Raw genomic sequence first — 21,404 nt, 5'->3', positions numbered from 1 at the left:
TTCTAAGGCACAGTCTGTTAATTTACTGAAATTAGCATATTCGGAACAGAAGACGTGGCTTGTGCATTTTAGTCTTTATGTGTGTTAAACTTACTAAATAATTAGAAACCGTGCAATAAAATTTTCACTTATAAATTCAGCAACACATGGAATTTGACCAGAGGTACCCAAACATTCGTATGTCCACTTGTTGACCCACTGAGGGTTTATGTGCTTCACCCAGGACTGCTTTTTGAATGAGGCACAAAACATGGTAGCCAGTCAGAACAGAGGTCATTTACATACATCGGTTATGAAATCGGTCTTAAAGACAATCTTAGTTGTAAGGCAAGAGAAATTCATCGAGTTACACAGAGCCACACGAATTTCATATCTGAACTTCAAGAGAAAGAAAAACGTAGGAAATGAGCAATTCAAAATAGAGTCCGTCTGCCCTGCAGCGTCTTCTGGATCCTTCGGCTCGTTTCACGGTAAATATCTCCGTTTAATCTGGGCCTGTTTGCCAGAGCCATGCTGACCTGCCTGTCCCTGCTTTGGCACGCCATCCTTCAGGACTCGGTCAGTCCAAACGATTTGGCCAGCTGGTTGGACTCGCTGGTCCTTCAGAGTTTGCAGATTAACATGGGAAAATGCTGCCTCATAATAAGCTGCCAGTCTTTGAGTCCTAATTAGCACCAGTGCGCTCCAGCGGGTCCCTGGGAGCCCGACGCAGGGCACGCGGATCAGCAGCGAGTCTGTCTCGTGCCATGATATTAATTGATATTACCATGGGGCTGTCTGGGGTGAGCGGATGGGACGAGGCTGAGGGAAAGCAGGGGTCACGATGAGCAATCGTCACACACACTACCTCCCGCCAACGGCCACGGCTGGCATGGAGCATTTGCCCAGACGTGGCATCGCTCCGCTGAAGATGTGGGCAAGCCAAAGTCCTAAAAAGGTGGATGGACCATCTGTGGATGTTTACGCTGCTGATGGGCGAATGAGAATTATGTGAAGAAGCTTTTCCACATTAGCCTGACAACTGTACACGCTCTGTACCGGAACAGCGTGAGAGCTGGCTGGCTGGCTGGCTGGCTGTCCTGTGATGGACTGGCGGCCTGTCCAGGGTGTATCGTGTGTGTGTGTGTGTGTGTGTGTGTGTGTGTGTGTGTGTGTGTGTGTGTGTGCTATAAAACTTTATTTAAGGATATCATAGAGAAGGTTATGTATAAGATAATCCACATGCATAAGGAAAATCAAATAAAAAAACAGGAGTTTCCAAAAATGATTAACAGCTCCAGAGAAAAGGAGTCTCCTAACAACCACCTGGAAGAGCTGGTCGATCCCAAAACTAAAGCTTTCATCTTTGAGGGAAAATCAAGCTGCTTCAGATCTGAAAACACCCACAGGTGTTTCTGTCCATCCCCATAAAAACTCAAACCACTCAAAAACTCAACATGCCTTTCTTTCTCAGCCTTAACTTACTTAACAACTTTACAGTTGCAGGTAATTTTCAGGTTTGTACAAACTGTTACTATTATTTTTTTATATTACCTGCAACTTTTCAGGTGCAACTTGTTGCTGTAATAATTCCAAATCATCACCCACCTGTAAAGCGCTCCTCCCAGTGGCTGCGGTGGAACGTGTCATGGTGGAACGTTCGTGCTGAGTTGCACGGTTTCTACTGAAGTTACACAGATTGATTCATAGGTTTCTGTATAAAATCATCAGCAGTGTGTTTTGATATTTGCACCTTTTTGTCGGCTTTTTTATAATTCCCGTTGTTATTGCTGTCTAACTTTACCTCAGTCTCTGTCACATCTGCGCGTTTAACTAGGGGTGTGATTGGGGCCTTGAGTACTCAGTTAACTGCTTGAGGTGCCGGTATTCGAACGCGGGGATCACTGCTCAGGGCCTCGGTCTGTTTCATCACAGGATGACATGTCAATTAGTTAGTGTGTTTATTTATTATACGTTTAAACAGGATCGTAAGATGATATTCTTGCTCATATGTGTGAGTGAATATGTAAATTATACCCCAGTGCCACTCAAACCAGACCTGAGAGTCCAGAGTGATGGACATAACTGAGAGGGTGTAGTGCACCTTCATTTCAAGCAGATAGAAATAGACGCCGGGCAGACTCATCATTGTTTCTACGCTCACTGTACATTTTATCAGCTCCACTTGTGCTGAGAATGACCCACCACCCAAACAGTACCTGCTCTGTGAGGGTCCATGGGGGTCCTGACCACTGAAGAACAGGGTAACAGAGTATCAGAGAAACAGATGGACTACAGTCTGTAACTGTAGAACTACAGAGTGCAGCTATACGGTCAGTGGAGCTGATAAAGTGGACAATGAGCGTAGAAACAGGGAGGTGGTCAGAACGTCACGCCTGACTGATGTTTAAACTATGCTGGCAGGTCGTCCACTGAGGAGAAATGATCTTGTGTAGAAGACGACGAATCCAGCAGTGTTGTAGCCGATTTCCCTCAGCTTTTTTACAGTAATTAAACTTTTTATTACTCTACAGTAATAGTGCTGCAGTGGGTCGCGCTGGCGTACTGACCCTATCATACCATAAATGAGTGTGTCCAGGTGCGGCCATACAATCATTTGAGCTGATGCCCTTTTTTCTTTTATCTTGGCCTTTTTTATTGTGATTTTGTTCATAAGACTTTCCAGGGGTGCCGGTATTTTTAGTTTTGATGGGCGAGATTTACTGCGTGAGGTTTTTACCGTGACAGTGAGTCAGATTTGTGAGATGAGGAACTCTGGGTAATGGGGAGTGTAAATACAAGCGAAAGAACTCAGTGTAGAAGGCGACTGGCTGGATTGTGGATTGTGTTGCTTCTGTGAAGACCACCCAGACCCTGCGCTCACAGTGGAGGTAATCAGCGCTTCTCCTGAAACCGGCCGGACTCTCGGGCGTCTGTCGATGTTGACGGGCTCTGGGTTGGGGGTCATTTGCATAACCTGAGGGGAAAGTGAGGTGCCCTGGCTAAGCGGCCAGCGTGCGCACGTTTTAATGGCCCGTAAAGAGACCGCTGAAATCTGCCGTTGGTTGTCGGGCCGTGGACCGCGCATACAGACGGAACGCTAATGGCAGGTGTTGGAGGGACCACCTTCTGCCAGGAACACTCAGGATGGTCGTGCATCTTGTTAAACTACGAAGATTTACTGTAAATTCTTCTGCTTGGATTTTCTATTCAGCACCGGTTGGAGTCTCGTGATTATGTATCACTAGAATTGTTAAAGTAGGTTATTCATTCTTTTATTCGTTTCTTTTAAGCCACCAGTTCCATTTCGATTTCATAGCAGTTACAGAGTAATTTGTTCTCCTGACTGGATGTTTTAGAGGAATAGCTCAGCATTTTTCAACCTCATCGTCTCTCACAGCTGTAGTTTATGGCTGATTACCACAGGTAATAATTTTACATTTCCCTGAACTTTGTAGAAGAACAGAACAGAAAACTCACAGAAGACTCAGAACCTTTATAATACAGACCAGTGGGCAGATGCTGAAACACCTTATTGGCTTTAATTCATTATATGTGCTTTAATTTGTTATATATGGGTGTAACAGCTTTACAGTTCAATGCATTTAGAGCCAAAGGCTTATTTCATCCTGCAACTCTTTATCCCTCCTTTATGTACCATCCAAATCACTGAATCCAGGTGTTCCAGTCACTTCCGTGGCCACAGGTGTATAAAGCCGAGCCCCTCGGCCTGCAGACTGCTTCTACAGACATTAGTGAAATAATGGGTCGCTCTCAGGAGCTCAGTGAGTTCCAGCGTGGTGCCGTGATCGGACGCTCTCAGGAGCTCCTGCATACGACAGAGCTGGGCATAGCTTAAAATGTACGTCACTTCCTGAGGCTTCTGTTTCCTCTAAATAGAGAAATTACTGTCCGTATAATGAAGTCATATGTTGCAGATAATAATTAGGCTGAATATCACGGGATTATTCCCTTAAGATCAGTGAATTAATAATAATTGCGGGGTCATTTTTAACACGGTGGATATTCTGCCTGTTACAGCGTTGATGCATGCTGCATCTGCTGTTGGCAGCTTCCTAACAGTCAACAGAAACAGAGATGCTCACGGTCAGCTGTCAGTGATGGACGATTAAGAGCCACCACACCTGTTGCGTCAGTAGTGCTGTATTTTTTGCTGCGCTAAGAGCAACAAGAGAGACTCACGTCTCGAGAGACCTGCAGCAGAGAACCATTACTCAGAAAGAAGTGGGTTTGGACAGCTCTTAGACCCACAGCACCAGCGTCACGTCTTTCCTGCAGTATTTAACCATATCCTGGCTCTCGTAACGGCCGTCTGACGCGATGAAGAGTCACGTCAGACGTTCTGGTACCGCAAGCACTGAAGGGTGGAACGATGCACTGTTTCAGCGGAAACTGACAAAGCGAAGTGTCACCCATGTCATTAGGCCGTGGATAAGCAGGGTCCCCAGAGCGTTAAAGGGGAATGATGTGCTTGAATGGCCTTGATGGCTTCTGTTGAGCTTCCTCTGGAGCTCATAGCGGGTCACTGTTTGTAGCTTCATTGTAATTTTTGATATTACTATAAAAAGAAATGACCAAATGTGGACATCAGAATATCATTAGAGACATGTTACGAGCATTTACTGACCCTCACAGCGGTTCTTCTTAAGGGGGCGGTGGAACTACATATGAAAACAATTCAGAATAAACAGTGAAGGGTAAATATTAAAAGTGGGCAGTGAAGGAAAAATTAAAACAGCAGAAATAGATCCGTGATCAGTGGTGAGGCCTGGAGCATCCCGAGGATATAATCAAATAAAAATGACAGTCATTTCAAATTTTTGATGAAGGGATTGAAATAAACGTCCACTCTTATTTTGTGTGGACATTATAAAACAGTTTTTTTATGTGACCATTTTTCCAACTTCTCTTTAACTCATAATGAAACAGTTTTGGTTACTATGCCTTTAAAAGGGACTTACAGTGTGGAACAATTATCCTGGCACTTTTTTATTTAATATACTTCCAGTCCATGTCCTCCCTTCAGGTTTACACACATAATGTTTTGATTTTGAGTTTGTACTAAAAATTAACAGTAGTGGTGGTAGGATAAAAAATAATAATACAAAATAATAAAATCAAAAAAAGATCATCATCATCATCATCATCATCAACATCAACAACAACAACAACAACAATGCATTTAAAGTGTTTAGACACAATTTAAAGCACAAAATATCTGCGATGGACTGGCGACCTGTCCAGGGTGTATCCTGCCTTCCACCCAATGACTGGGCTCCAGCACCCCCCCCCCCCCCCCACCACCCGCGACCCTGAGGGAGAATCAGCTTAGAAAGTGAATGAATTCATTAAAACACACATGTATGTAAACTTTAAACGAGCAGCAGCCGTGTTGAAGGTGAAGGATCTTCCTAAAGCCAGGAGTCCCAGCAAACAGACACAAACATCCCCGGCAGTGCAGTCGATTTGATAACATGCCAGTGGAGAGTTCATGGATCGACAGCTAATCATCCTCAGACAGATACCATCAGGATTTCTCTGATTAATAAAGAAGTGACAAAAACAAAAACGGCCATCAGTAACTTGAAAAGAGTGGCTAAAGAAGCTCAGAGACGCACGTCTAAAATTTGACAGGAGACAAATTGTGTTGGAGAAAGGAGTGTATGATCTCATGATGAACCCCTACGGAGAAGCATGAAGGTGGGAGCGTCATAATCTGGAGCTGCTGCTCTGTAAACGGTGCTGAAGTATCTCAGGCCTTTGAAGGAAACGTGAGTGGAGGAATTGCACCCGGACGATATTAGAGGACACTTGAATCTTAATGAGGGACTTTAACCTTCTGTATTAGAATCTAGTCTTGATTATTCTGGCTGTATGTTTGGGGTTATTGGTTTGTTAAAGTACTTGCATGATGTAGCCAAACTCCTGACCTGAAGCCCCCACCCCCCCCACCCCCGTTATACACCACCGTTAGCCAACGTGGCACAGAAACTCTCAGCACCGAGATGCTACTGTTGCCTAAACCTTGCTAAAGGGGCACAAAGTGAATAAGATCTTTGCACTAAACATCTCTGTATAATGACCTGTGTGGCTGTCACATGGCCATGATTTGGTGACCATACCTGAGTCTCAGTATTCAGGCATTCGGACGACTCGGTTGTAAATGTGAAGCGTGTGACGTCTTGTGCTTAAAAACAAGCAGGATTTGCTTTTTAAGGGTGCAAGTAGGTAAACATGAACTGAGAAAGTGATGAGAGAACACAAAATAGCAAAGGTGTGGAACACGGGGTGGGGAGGGGGGTAATTAATCTCTTGGACCCCCTGAATGTCTAAATCAAAATTCTGGGGGATCCCTGAAAATAAAATTATAGATGATCAAATCCAGATTCAGTGAAGCTGATTGTTTATCTGCTTCTCCCACAATCAGCTTCTGTCTCTGGTGGTCTTAACTAACTAGAGCTGCAGCTCTGCTCTGCCTCAGGGTTGCGCTGTAGCAGACCGGTTCACCCAGTTGGTCCTTCATAGCCTAGAAACCGTAACTCTGCCCGGATTCCTCTGAAACACTTTCCAATGAGCTGCAGCAGGTCTGAAAACCGGAAAACTCACCCAGTTTCCCAAGAGATTGGAGTGAAGAGCGACTTCCTCGTTCCTCACACTGAAGACCGAAGAAGAGACGAGGAAGATCTCAGTTACTGCGAGGAAGAACAGAGACTTTACAGAAGAACCACTGATACAACTAACGCGTACTGACATGGAAGCATCAGCGCTGTTATGGAGAGACTTAGACAGACAGACAGTGCCAGAGTAATCAGACACCTTGGGAAAATACTGGGGGGTATTTCGCACACTGGCTATAAATATTTTACAACTAACATGAAAATAAATTGACAGCACTTTTTTAACCTTCAGTTTGTATTGATCTTTGTGTTGAGTGCTGTTCAGCTCAGAGTGTTCAAATCAGCCAAAACTAGCTTTTCCTCTGACAGTCAGAGAGAAGCCGTTCTCAGTACTGATTGTCCAGCTGTGATGTGTGTGGGGTTTTTTTTTATGGCACTCCATGGAAAAGTTGATGTGTATTTCCAACATAGTTAAGATGTAAACAGAGCAGTTCAGAGTGGTTCTCCGTTCTAGATAAACTGACCGAGTCAGAACTGCTCACAGTGGTGGTGATGGGAACCAGACGTCCCTCTAAAAGCTCCTACAGAAAGTTCCTACATGAACTGGTTCTGAATTCACTGCCTGATGACTGAGACGCTGTTTTATGACAGTTTAGAGAACTTCAACTCCATTCATGGTGGAGGGAGACATGCAGAGCGCTGTGCGGCAAAATAGTCCCCAAAGAAAACTCATTATTCCAGATTTTCCACTGTTTTCCATCATCAACATTCCATATAAGCTCAGAAGACTCGTGTAGCTTCTCTGGTGGTTCTGGACGGTAAATAAAATGTCTATATATTTTTTTGGATGAAGGGTTTGAAGTGGATTTAATTCAAAGCTCAGAATAAACAGCCACTCCAAAACAAGCCAAAAGCCACAGTGAGCTGAAACAGCCCTGCCTGTCTTTGTTCCTCATTGGAGAGCTTAGCATGAAAGCTTCATTAGGTCAGTATCTTCACACTAACTCAGAAACAGCCCAGGGGTGGTCATATCACACACTCAGCACACCCCCCCCCCCCTCTACCCTGTCCACCCTGTAATCACGGTCAATGCTATTAGAGGCTTTTTCATACATTTAATTTCATTTGTGAGCGTGATCTCCGCTCGGCTGGAGGAATATCGATGTCCAGTTAGCGGAGAACCACTATATATAGTTCCAGTGAAAGGAACTCTTAAAGCTTCAGCACCAAGAGACTTTGGACAATTTCCTGCTCCCAACTTTGTGGGAACAGTTTGGGGACGGCCCCTTCCTGCTCCAACATGACTAGACACCAGTGCACAAAGCAGGTCCATAAAGACGTGGATGACCCAGTTTGGTGTGGAAGAACTTGACTGGCCTGCACAGAGTCCTGACCTCAACCCCATAGAACACCTTTAGGATGAATTAGAGCGGAGACTGTGAGCCAGGCCTTCTCGTCCAACATCAGTGTCTGACCTCACAAATGTGCTTCTGGAAGAACGGTCAAAAATTCCCATAAACACTCCTAACCCTTGTGGAAAGCCTTCCCAGAAGAGCTGGAGCTGTTATAGCTGCAAAGGGTGGGCTGACATCATATTAAACCCTATGGATTAAGAATGGGGTGGCACGGTGGCATGGTGGGTAGCTTCACAGCAAGGACTGCCTGGGTTCGATTCCCCGGCCGGGTGACCAGGGTCCTTTCTGTGTGGAGTTCATGTTCTCCACGTGGCTCCAGTTTCCTCCCACAGTCCTAAGATATGCAGTCTGGCCAATTGGAGCTAAATTGCTCCTAGGTGTGAATGTGTCTGACTGTCTGTCTGTCTGTCTGTCTGCCTGCCCTGCGATAGACAGCTAGACAGACAGACAGGGTGCAAGCCTGTAACCTGTTTTAAATGATGAACGTTTTAAAACTTTAACCGAGTTTGCAGAACATTAAACTCTTCTCTTTAAGAAGGAAGCACAGCTTGATTTTCCTTTAAACAGTTCCTTTAAAGCCCTCTGGTCTGTGTGATGAGTGTCTCTGCTCTTCATCGGGGAAAGCAGTGAGTGGCTCTGCACTGATCCTGAGACAGTTCGACAGAAAGGCCTATTATTCTGTCTCCACAGCCACCAGCAGACGCTCTGATTAAAACGCCCCTAAAGTGCTAACGCTGATCTCTGAAGGGCGCCATTAATTCAGCACTCCAGAGCGCCTGCCATTGGTCAAAGTGTTAATTACGAATTAGCAGCTAAATACGTGTTTATTTGATTTTGTGTGCCTAAATACTCTTGTGTGGAGAAGTGGTGTGAAAACAGGCCTGTGAAAGAGTGAGAAAGAAGAACATCAGAGTACAAACGAGTGTCTGGACCGAGTCCCAGTTTGAGAAGAGTCGCACTGTTCGGCCAAAAGGGGTTATTATTAGAGAGGATCTCACTCTTCTCACTAACGAGCGCTCGTATGGCTCCACTTGGCCGAGGTTCTGTGCGCCAAGTCTCTCGTCTATTTCAGGGGAACGCTGAGAACATGCTGTGATTCGGTTCCACTTTATCATACCAAGAGTTCCCCTCAATGGCAAGACACGCTACATCAGATTCCCACCACAAAATGAACATTTACAGCTCTGTGCATTTTATTCGGGGTTTAAAACGAACAAAATCAACAAACAAAAACAGTCAAAAGTTTGAACACTTTACCAGTTTTGTCAAATTTCTAATCGAACATACAATAAGTGAAATTCTCTACAGGGAACCTAAAATATGACATTTTCTGCAGATTTTATTGCATAATTTCTATGTATTTCCAGAATTGAACCTGTTGGAATATAAAGTGGGTACCGAAAGTATTCAGACCCCTTTACATTTTTCACTCTGTTTCATTGCAGCCATTTACTAAAATAAAAACAGTTCATTTTATTTCTCATTAATGTGCACTCAGCACCCCATCGACAGAAAAAAACAGAAATGTAGAAATTATTGCAAATTTATTAAAAAAGAAAAACTGAAATATCACATGGTCATAAGTATTCAGACCCTTTGCTCAGTATTGAGTAGAAGCACCCTTTTGAGCTAGTACAGCCATGAGTCTTCTTGGGAATGATGCAACAAGTTTTTCCCACCTGGATTTGAGGATCCTCTGCCATTCTTCCTTGCAGATCCTCTCCAGTTCCGTCAGGTTGGATGGTGAACGTTGGTGGACAGCCATTTTCAGCTCTCTCCAGAGATGCTCAAGTGGGTTTAGGTCAGGGCTCTGGCTGGGCCAGTCAAGAATGGTCACAGAGTTGTTCCGAAGCCACTCCTTTGTTATTTTAGCTGGGTGCTTAGGGTCATTGTCTTGTTGGAAGGTGAACCTTCGGCCCAGTCTGAGGTCCAGAGCACTCTGGAAGAGGTTGTCTTCCAGGATATCTCTGTACTTGGCCGCATTCATCTTTCCTTCAATTGCAACCAGTCGTCCTGTCCCTGCAGCTGAAAAACACCCGCATAGCATGATGCTGCCACCACCAGGTTTCACTGCTGGGATTGTATTGGGCAGGTGATGAGCAGTGCCTGGTTCTCTCCACACATACCGCTTAGAATTAACGCCAAAAAGTTCAATCTTCATCTCATCAGAGCAGAGAATCTTATTTCTCATAGTCTGGGAGTCCTTCATGTGCTTTCATATGTCTTGCAGTGAGGAAAGGCTTCCGTCGGGCCACTCTGCCATAAAGCCCCGACTGGTGGAGGGCTGCAGTGATAGTTGATTTTGTGGAATGTCCTCCCATCTCCCTACTGCATCTCTGGAGCTCAGCCACAGTGATCTCTGGGTTCTTCTTTACCTCTCTCACCAAGGCTCTTCTCCCACGATTGCTCAGTTTGGCTGGACGGCCAGGTCTAGAAAGAGTTCTGGTCGTCCCAAACTTCTTCCATTTAAGGATTATGGAGGCCACTGTGCTCTTAGGAACCTTGAGTGCTGCAGAAATTCTTTTGTCACCTTGGCCAGATCCGTGCCTTGCCACAATTCTGTCTCTGAGCTCCTTGGGCAGTTCCTTTGACCTCATGATTCTCATTTGCTCTGACATGCACTGTGAGCTGTGAGGTCTTATATAGACAGGTGTGTGCCTTTCCTAATCAAGTCCAATCAGTTTAATTAAACACAGCTGGACTCCAGTGAAGGAGTAGAACCATCTCAAGGAGGATCAGAAGAAATGGACAGCATGTGAGTTAAATATGAGTGTCCCAGCAAAGGGTCTGAATACTTATGACCCTGTGATATTTCACTTTTTCTTTTTTAATAAATTTGCAAAAAATTCTACATTTCTGTGTTTTTTCCTGTCGATGGGGTGCTGAGTGCACATTAATGAGAAATAAAATGAACTGTTTTTATTTTAGTAAATGGCTGCAATGAAACAGAGTGAAAAATGTAAAGGGGTCTGAATACTTTCGGTACCCACTGTATATACACAGTATCTCACAAAAGTGAGTGCACTGTAGAAGTGGGACAACTGTAGAACTGAAGCTCTGATATAAGTTAAAGTGGTCAGTGTGCAGCTTGTATAGCAGTGCAGATTTACTGTCCTCTGAAAAGAACAACACACAGACATTAATGTCTAAACAGCTGGCAGCACAAGTGAGTCCACCTCACAGTGGACGTGTCCAGATTGTGCTCAAAGTATCGATATTCTGTGTGACCACCATTGTTATCTAGCACTGCCAGAACCCTCTGGAATTCACCAGAGCTGCACAGGCTGCTGCTGGAATCCTCTTGGCCAGTCCACCACCTTTACCTTCAGCAAGGCAGTGGTCATCTTGAAGGTGTGTTTGGAGTCGTTATTGAGTTGGAAAACTGCCATGTGGCTCAGTTTCCGATGGGAGGGGATTGTGCAGCTCCACCATCTCGGGACACCATCTGAGCCAAACAAGTTTATCTTGGTCTCACCAGACCACAGGACATGGCTCCAGTAATCCATGTTCTTGGACTGCTTGTCTTCAGCAAACTGTTTCCAGGCTTTCTTGTCCATCAGCTTCAGAAGAGGCTTCCTTCTGGGACGACGGCCATGCAGGCAGAGTTGCTGCATTGTGACAGGCTGACCTCCCATTCTTCAACCTCTGCAGCAGTGCTAGCAGCACCCATGCGTCTATTTTTTGAAGCCAACCTCTGGATGTAACCCTGAACACGTGGAGTCAACTTCTTTGGTGGACCCTGGTGATGCCTGTTCCGAGTGGAACCTGTCCTGGAAAACCGCTGTATGACCTTGGCCACCGAGCTGTAACTCAGTTTCAGGGTGTTGACAATCTTCTTATAGCCCAGGCGTCTTTGTGGAGAGCAGCAATTCTATTCCTCACATCCTCAGAGATTCTTTACCATGAGGCGCCGTGTTGAATATCCAGTGGTCAGTGTGAGTGAATTGTACCCAAAACACCAGATTTAACAGCCCTGCTCCCCGTTCACACCTGGAACCCTGTAACTCTAACGAGTCACACGACACCAGGGAGGGACGACGACACAACCGGGCACAATCTGGACACGTCCACTGTGAGGTGGACTCACTTGTGCTGCCAGCTATTTAGACAGTAATTAACTTATATCAGAGTTTCAGTACTACAGTGACGTCCCATCAGAAGATAGAATATCTGCAGAAATGTGAGGGGTGCGCTCACTTTAGTGAGATACTGATATGGTATGAAATGTGTGTTTCTGTAGAGGATGTGTAATTTATTTACATTCACTCAAACTTTTGCATATAACTTTATTAATCAGAGTTGGGCTGTCTGTCATTATGTAATCTACCAATTATTGTGATGAGTGATGGACAAATTAGTTTAATAAGACCAAACATTAAAAATGGACTTAATTGATGATAAACAATGCATGTCATTTCATACTTTCCAAAATGCTTTCATGGGAAAAGAAAAATGAAAAGCCTTTAAAACACCAACAAACAAAAGACCCTATGTGGCAAAAATGCTTAAACAGGTGTTTATCAGGCTCCGTTTCTAAAGACAGTTTAGTTAGATATTCTATAGGGTATATGTTGGTTTTTCCATCTGAGTATAAATGACCAAATCTTAAGGCAAATTATTCAGTAACTGCATGAAATAAATTTTACTTTTTTTATTTCATTAATTTCACTACACGCTCACAATTTACTGCTGAAAGCCAAAAATCTGCGCCGCTCTTTGTGTTGTTCTCTAAAAGTGATGTTTCCAGAGCAGATCACTGAAGAGACGCCGTCTGTTTATAGTTTAGAGCCCAGATTTGGGGAAAAACGGGTCGACTTTCAGTAGAAAAACAAACTGAGTTCAGCTTCTTTTATTATAAGGGTTTAAAATGACGTCACCGTCTATTAGACTGGAGAGAAGAGCTACAGCCTCACACGACGCCCAGCTTCTGAATGGAGCTTATGGAGTATGAACGTTATGAAGAACATGACCGAGTGCGGTTTGGACCCACCGGTGGTCTTGAGGACTTAAGAAGTTAAAATAAGCATTAAAACTTCCCAAATGCCAATTAATCTAAAAGGCAAAAGGTTTTTGTCATGAGACTAATATCAACAAACATGTTATTTCAATAGTCACCGAAGTAGTTTTTTGTAAACGCAACCCCAAAGCTTCTCTCAACCTGTTCAGACCACATCCAGGTCTTCATTAAGGCTGCACAGACTTGTGAATGTGGTTTAAGACAGTTTTACTTACTGTGTGCAGCTAAAATGAGCATAACTTCACCATGTAGCCAAACAGCAGGGTTAGGTGCTTAATTGACAACAGATGTGCTGGATTCAGACTCCGCCACAGAATCAGTCTTCTTTGAATTTTTGCAAGAAAGAGAAATGAGACAGCAGAAACTGTGAAGGTAGTGAGTCTAGTGTCCACAGTGGAGGCTGCTGCATTCAGCTACGTGATGTTTTGCTCATTTTTATGTTTCAGTGTCATACGGTGTCCTAAGCAGCATCAATGAGCCTGTGTGACCTAAATGAGTTTAGAAAATAAAGTCATTATTTTTGTTTAATAAAATCATTATGCTTGTTGTATTTCAACCCTGCAAGAATTGTAAAGACATTTATTTCAGTATAAAGTTTTGGTTGGAAAGCAGGCTCTCCCATTGGACTTCAGGAGCTGAACTAAAGGCCTTTTGTGTTGAAATAACCACCAGTAGAATTAGGAAGTGTAAGAGCAATCGACCAATCAGGTTTTGATTTACACTGGTTGGGAACTCATTCATGAGAAAAAGGCCAGTGGTCACCAAACTTCCTCCTGGAGATCTTCTATCCTGCAGTGTTTAGTTCCAACCTGCATCTAAAACGCTGACCCGACACTGATGATCCAGCCAATCAGGAGCTTAATGAGCTGGAGCAGGTGCGGCAGATGGTGGTTGGAGCTAGACTCAGCAGGGAGGTAGATCTCCAGGACCGGGGATGGTGACTCTAGGCCTTGTGGAAGTTGTAAGGCAGGTGTGCCCAATCCTGGTCCTGGAGATCCATCACCCTGGAGAGTGCGCTAACACAGCTGGCTCTATATTAATATTCAGCCTTCATTACCTGAATCAGGTGTGTTTGATTAGGGCAGGAGCTAAACTGTGCAGGGAGGTAGCTCTCCAGGTCCAGGATTGGGCACCCACATCATAGGCCTTCAGAAAAACCTGAAAACTTAAAGGGGTAAAAGCAGATAGTTGCACGGTTGCTAAGCAGTGATTGGAGGAGAAATGAAGCAGACGTTCAGGAAAGAGCAGCAGGATTATGATCACCTGAAAAGAAGCGTTGATTAGTTAGTTAATTAGTTAGTTATTAGTCAATTTCTTCAGTAAAATTCCAGCTGAGATTCAAGACAGCCTTTTAGATTTTGCTGTAATTGCTCAGGGGGACCCCCTAGTGGCTTGGCCTCCTGGGCTTGTAGCCATAAAACCCACAGGATGGTCCAGAAAGTGCCACTGTGGTCTGAAACTGACCACTGATTGTGCGAATGCCAGACTGATCTGCAAGGCATGAGTTTCTAATAAAACATGAGCGATTATTCCGTTCAGGGTTATTTGTATGGGGCTTTTTGCGATGGATGTTAGAAGCAGCTTTACAATAATCCAGATCGAAGCCCCTAATGAGCAAGTAATTATCATATTGACCCGTGTTCGTTTCAAAGGGAAACAGCGCTTCTGTACTCTGCAGTGATGACGATTGTATCTATATGAGCTGTGAATAAACATTGTTGGTGCAAGCGACGTGTTTCAAGAGAGGATTTACTGACCGATTCCGTCCTGCGGCTCTTGTTTTTACACAAGCTCAGGCCACTGTTGTCTCACCAGCTTTCATTTGTATACCATTATCTAGATCAATGCCCAGCTGCCCAGAGCCTGCAACCTCTTCATAAGAGCACAGCGTTCTCATAAGTTAATCAGACAGTATTGATCCTCGTCTCTCCCCCGAAGATTTAGATCAGCTTAAAAAGATTCCCCTCTCGAGAGCACTGCTGCCAAATAACCACTTAGGACAATTATAAGCGATAAGTGGAATCACTTGTGCTTAAAACTTTAGCCTCTTTCAAAATGAATCGACTTCAGTCTGTGGCATAAATCACGATATCGTTTGTCTGCCCCCACCTGCCATCTTCAGCTCGCCCCATGAATAATAATGCAGTTTATGAGAGCGGGCGATCAACACGCCTGGACGAATTATCCAGAGATCCTTTTTAAAATGTGCCAGTGAAGTGAAACAAGTTTTCATTTTGAAGTGAAAGGCTGAAACATTGATTACCAGCTCGATGTAAACAGCTCAGATAATAAGAATAGAAGAAATGCACAGAGACGTTTGAGTTCTAGCCCACAATAGGTTTGCTCCATCGGGGACCGCGGGGTAAAGGCCACAGTGCTGTATGTATGAAAACACATTCGAGTAGAACGTGCTTTGGGTCATCTTCTCATAGGCCCACAGTCATGTGATCTGGGAGTTTGACAACTGAATCCCAAGATTCACAATGAATACCGTTTTTGTCCCAAATATCTTTTATTCAAATGTTTGTCTACAAGTCACACACATTATTTTACTATCCCTCTTGTATAACCCTTGTGGAAAGCCTTCCCAGAAGAGCTGAAGCTGTTATAGCTGCAAAGGGTGGGCCGACATCATATTAAACCCTATGGATTAAGAATGGGACGTCACTCAAGTTCATATGCGCGTGAAGGCAGACGACCGAATACTTTTGGAAATATAGTGTATAGCAAATATGTAGCGGAGAGCCAAAACATTTTGGCCAACAGCCTAATGTGCTGTTGTGCTGCCAGCACAGCTCTGCACTACCAAAGCGTGGACGACTCCACGAGGACAAGGTTTATATCCCCAGTGGAGTTTTACAAGTTGAAGGATCACAATTCAGTAGAAATTAGAGTCTTTGGCATAGGCCCAACCCACGGTCCAGGTCTTGGAGAGGCATCAAGACCCTCACTGATCCTGTTGGATAGAGATAGTGGGGCGGAGCTTAAAACCCCCACCCCCAACCCAAACCCCAGCCGAGAACTGGATAGTGTCCCAACTGGTGGTGGTGATGAGGAGGAAGGTGGGGAAAAAAAGCAGATTAGCTCTGAATATCCAGTCACAGGTGTAGGCCTGTGATTGGTCAGGAGAATGAATGAATGAATGAATGAATGAATGATAATAATGATAATAATAATAATAATAATAATAATAATAATATTCATTCATTTTCTAAGCCACTGCTCCCTCGGGGTCATGGGGGGTGCTGGAGCCTATCCCAGCAGTAATTGGGCGAAAGGCAGGATACACCCTGGACAGGTTGCCAGTCCATCGCAGGGCAATAAAAGAAAAAATTATAATAAAATAATAATAATAATTCTTTATTTTTATATAGCACTTTATCAAGGACCCAAAGACGCTTACAATACAAAGTACATAGACAACACAGTAACACAGACAGCGAGACAAGGCGGTGTAGGGGCAGGTCTGCGCAGTGGCAGGTCAGACTCTGAAGGTGTGAGGGAGGTTATAGGCAATGCGAAAAGATCAGATTTCAGGTTAGACTTGAATACGGAGAGTGAACTGGATTGTCTGACCAGTAGTGGAAGAGAGTTCCAGAGTGCAGGGGCAGATCTGGAGAAGGCTCGGTCACCAAAGCCTTGGAGGTTAGATGGAGGGACGGTAAGCAGTCCAGCTGAAGGCGTCCTGAGAGACCGCTCAGGGGGTTTATAGGGAAGAAGATCAGACAGGTAAGAAGGGCTGAGAGCGTTAAGAGCTTTACAGGTGAGCAGAAGAATTCTGAACTGTATGGCCAGTGGAGAATAAATGCATTGAGGAATGAATGAATGAATGAATGAATGAATGAATGAATGAATGAATTTACAGTTAAGCACTTAATACAGTTTTTAGTTTGTTACTACAGAGAATATTATACATACATTATACACACACACACACACACACACTCTCAGGGTGAGTCAAAAGTTTCTCAGCTTACAGTTTGTTTGAGACGATCTCAGAGATAAAAGTCGATAATAAAATAAAAAATTAAATAAAATAAATCCTGTCTTGTAACTTTTGACTCATAAGAAACATGAGAAAAATAAAAACTCTGTCCTTCACATAAATTAACAGAGACTCAAAGGAATGAAAAGCTGAGCTATTTCCACTGTAGGGATATTTTGCACGAGGTACTGGTTTATATCACACACACAGGACACAGAAAGCTCAGTGTTTACGCTACAGAGCGACGTTTTAACTACTGCACATGGACTGTTGATCACACACTGAAAAGGTGATGCGCTCAGCTTGTTCTGTAGGTGTGTGGGGTCTAACGGGGGGTCGAGGGGCTTCTACTGGTTGTACAGTGTCTCACTGTACTGTTCACACACAGGAAGCGGCGGAAACGCGTCGTTTACGTTAATTAAACTCGTTCAGCATTATAGCGCTTGGGGTTGTCCTTGGTGCCCCAGTCATGTATGTTTTGGAGTGGAGACTTCCAGCTTTAATTGGAGGGAATGAATTACTGATGGCCTTTTCGCTCAGTAACCGTGTCACCTGTTCTTTATCACAGAGAGGACATTATTAACACTTTACATTCGTTTTACTTGCTTTGTGCTGTAAATTGCTCACTGCTTAACTGACCTGCTGAGTCATCGCTGCTGTGCAGGTGACCACAAGCCCACCCAGACTTGTCTGACACAGCATAACCGCGATTGTGCCTCTCAGGGTCTTTGTGGAGAAGCAGACGTATAAAGGCTTGACTTGACTTTTCACTGAACCGCTCATGTTTTGACTCCACCTGAACCCTTGAGACGCCAGATGTAAAGGCCTAATGATGTGTGCAGTGATCCTATTGCTCAGGTGTAGCGGTGTAACGATACACTCAGCCCACCATTCGATGGGATTCACAATTCTGGCTTAATGATTTAATATTTAATGTAAAAGGTAAATGACCATCCGGAAATCCTGGATCCTCCTCTCTCTCTCTCTCTCTCTCTCTCTCTCTCTCTCTCTCTCTCTCTCTCTCTCTCTCTCTCTCTCTGTCTCTGTCTCTCTGTCTGTCTCTGTATCTCTCTCTCTCTCGCTCTCTCTCTCTCTCTCTCTGTCTCTCTCTCTCTCTCTCTCTGTCTCTCTCTCTCTCTCTCTCTCTCTCTCCCTCTCTCTCTCTCTCTCTCTCTCTCTGTCTCTCTCTCTCTCTCCTCTCTCTCTGTCTCTCTCTCTGTCTCTCTCTCTCTCTCTCTCTCTCTCTCTCCCTCTCTCTCTCTCTGTCTCTCTCTCTCTCTCTCTCTCTCTCTGTCTCTCTCTCTCTCTCTCCTCTCTCTCTGTCTCTCTCTCTGTCTCTCTCTCTCTCTCTCTCCCTCTCTCTCTCTCTGTCTCTCTGTCTCTCTCTCTGTCTGTCTCTGTCTCTCTCTCTCTCTCTCTCTCTCTCTCTCTCTGTCTCTCTCTGTCTCTGTCTCTCTCTCTCTCTCTCTCTCTCTCTCTCTCTCTCTCTCTCTCTGTCTCTCTCTCTCTCCTCTCTCTCTCTGTCTCTCTCTGTCTCTCTCTGTCTCTGTCTCTCTCTCTCTCTCTCTCTCTCTCTCTCTCTCTCTCTCTCTCTCTCTCTCCCTCCCTCTCTCTCTCTCTCTCTCTCTCTCTCTGTCTCTCTCTCTGTCTCTCTCTCTCTCTCTCTCTGTCTCTCTCTCTGTCTCTCTCTCTCTCTCTCTCCCTCTCTCTCTCTCTCTCTCTCTCTCTCTCTCTCTGTCTCTCTCTGTCTCTGTCTCTCTCTCTCTCTCTCTCTCTCTCTCTCTCTCTCTCTGTCTCTCTCTCTCTCCTCTCTCTCTCTGTCTCTCTCTGTCTCTCTCTGTCTCTGTCTCTCTCTCTCTCTCTCTCTCTCTCTCTCTCTCTCTCTCTCTCTCCCTCCCTCTCTCTCTCTCTCTCTCTCTGTCTCTCTCTCTGTCTCTCTCTCTCTCTCTCTCTGTCTCTCTCTCTCTCTCTGTCTCTCTCTCTCTCCTCTCTCTCTCTGTCTCTCTCTCTCTCTCTCTCTCTCTCTGTCTCTCTCTCTCTCTGTCTCTGTCTCTCTCTCTGTCTCTCTCTGTCTCTCTCTCTCTCTCTCTCTCTCTCTGTCTCTGTCTCTGTCTCTCTCTCTCTCTCTCTCTCTCTCTCTCTCTCTCTCTCTCTGTCTCTCTCTCTCTCTCTCTCTGTCTCTGTCTCTCTCTCTCTGTCTCTCTCTCTCTCTCTGTTTCTGTCTCTGTCTCTCTCTCTCTCTCTGTCTCTCTCTCTGTCTCTCTCTGTCTCTGTCTCTCTCTCTCTGTCTCTCTCTCTCTCTCTGTTTCTGTCTCTGTCTCTCTCTCTCTCTCTGTCTCTCTCTCTGTCTCTCTCTGTCTCTGTCTCTCTCTCTCTGTCTCTCTCTCTCTCTCTGTCTCTCTCTCTGTCTCTCTCTGTCTCTCTCTCTCTCTGATTTCATAAATGAATCACAAATGAATTCTGTTTTTTTTAGAAAGTCTGGACCTTTGAAGGAAAATCCTAAAACCTTTCCTTTCAGATGTTTTAGGGAGCGTTTTGTTAGAATTTCTGGATCTGTGCAATCCTAAGATTCTTCTTCTCAGACATGTTTATATAAAGTCTGGATCTCTTGTCTTAAGAATGATCTTCAGACTTTTCTTTTTAGACCTGATTTCAGGAATTTCATTTTGTTTTATCTTAGAAACTCCAGAAGAAGAATCTTTTCCTTTTAGAATCATTTCCTTCCTTTTCCTTTTAGTGTTTTAAGGATTTTATTTTATTTATTATACTTTTTCAGTAGAATCCTAAGATTCTGCTTTTTAGTTGTTTTTCTGAATTTGGTTTTATTTTCTGTAAAGCACCTTGAGTTGATGTCATAAATTATGCTATATAAATAAACTTTATTATTATTATTTAAAATTTTATTTATTTATTTATTTATTTATTTTATTTTTTTTTATTTATTGTTGTTGTTGTACTACTGATTAACAGCACTAGAGCTGGGAGGCAGGAGAAGTAGGGACTGGTGCAAAAATACATGAACATACCATAAAATCTACACAACAGTGTTTATTAAGCATTTCTTGTCGCTGTTATCAGGTCAGAACCTCATACCTCCAAAACGGCCACTTTACAGGAGAAGGAAAAAACGTCCTCCACTGTTAATGTAACTCAATGGAACCGGACGTTTTTCCAGGTAATTTTAGATAATCTCAGTTGATCCATTCATCATGAAATTTACACACAGTATGCAGAACCACAGGTCATGTCAAAAGCTGAAAAACGACAAAAATGGAGATACGAGGTTTTGTCCCGACAGCAGTGATATGCTGTATTTGGTGTAAATAGGTGCTGAACAAGCCGAAAGCCAAATGAACCGTTTTATTTTAGTGGTTTTGCTTGGACCACTGAACGTCATCACAACAATGAATATTTGTTGCCAAGGCGCCACTTTTCTTTCCATTTCTGCCGTGTTTTAAAGAAACATGGCGATATCTAATTCCTCTGATCTGAATATCCAAACACCTTCCTGTTTAATCCGATATTAGAGCTCCTTAGTGTCACCAATGATGTGTCAAGCAGCGGAGACGGTTTATTGATGATGACCCTGTTTAATTTCACTGGGAGTAGCGGGTCGAGGGCGACGGCTCAGTGGCTTTAGAAGAGAAGCGTTATCTGCAGCTACTCAGGGGATGCCAAGCTTTTCCACAGGGTGCTAATGTAATTATACTGAGATGTTTCAAATATTGCTCAACTCTCCGTCAGCTTTTCTCCTCCAACTCCATCACTCCAGCCTGTCGCTCTGAAGCTCCAGCTCCAGCTTGGTCTGAAGGTGCTCCGTCAGATCATTCATGCTCAGTGAAGCGGTCAGGTTTGCGCTGGTTTGCTGAGGCCTGGCGTGAGGAAGCGTCTGAAGCTGCTTTTGTCTGTCTCCATGTCCTCAGGTGATCCAGACCATCAGCGCGGTGGATAAAGACGAGCCTCCCAGTGGCCATCGCTTCTACTTCTCCCTCGCTCTTCCTGCAGGCAGCAACCACAACTTCACCCTGAGAGACAACAAAGGTAAGCAGACCGTCTCTGAAGTGCCGTCGGGGTCGAGACTCAGCGCAGAAACAGATTATAATGAAGCCTGAGATGGCCTGAAAAACAGGCTGTATGCAGGATTATGTAGCGTGGATCATTATCACAAGCATGATGGGCAGTCAGGTCCATAAATATTTGGACGTCAACAAAGTCCTTTAGCTTTCTACGTATGGCAAATTAAATAGTTTTCCCTCATTATTTCATTTACAACTGAGCAGATTCAGGGTCTACTGTCAGCTTCACTGTCGGTAAAGAAAACCGTCATTAGGCTAAAAATCACAACGAACCCATCAGAGACAGCAGAAACA

At 44.2% G+C, this 21,404-nt stretch overlaps 1 protein-coding gene across 1 annotated transcript in view; it reads left to right on the top strand.

Moving 5' to 3' along the window:
- The window catches only part of LOC108412282 (cadherin-7-like), a 264,252-nt gene that overhangs the window by 213,979 nt on the left and 28,869 nt on the right, over positions 1 to 21,404 (top strand). The window contains exon 10 of the mRNA XM_037533777.1: positions 20,958 to 21,075. Within this exon, the coding sequence (XP_037389674.1) occupies positions 20,958 to 21,075 (118 nt within the window). The remainder of the gene's footprint in view (positions 1 to 20,957; positions 21,076 to 21,404) is intronic.

Source organism: Pygocentrus nattereri, chromosome 24 (assembly GCF_015220715.1).
Source record: "Pygocentrus nattereri isolate fPygNat1 chromosome 24, fPygNat1.pri, whole genome shotgun sequence".
Lineage (NCBI taxonomy): Eukaryota > Metazoa > Chordata > Actinopteri > Characiformes > Serrasalmidae > Pygocentrus > Pygocentrus nattereri.
Note: the sequence above shows the minus strand (reverse complement) of the source record. Positions and strands in the feature narration are given on the sequence as shown.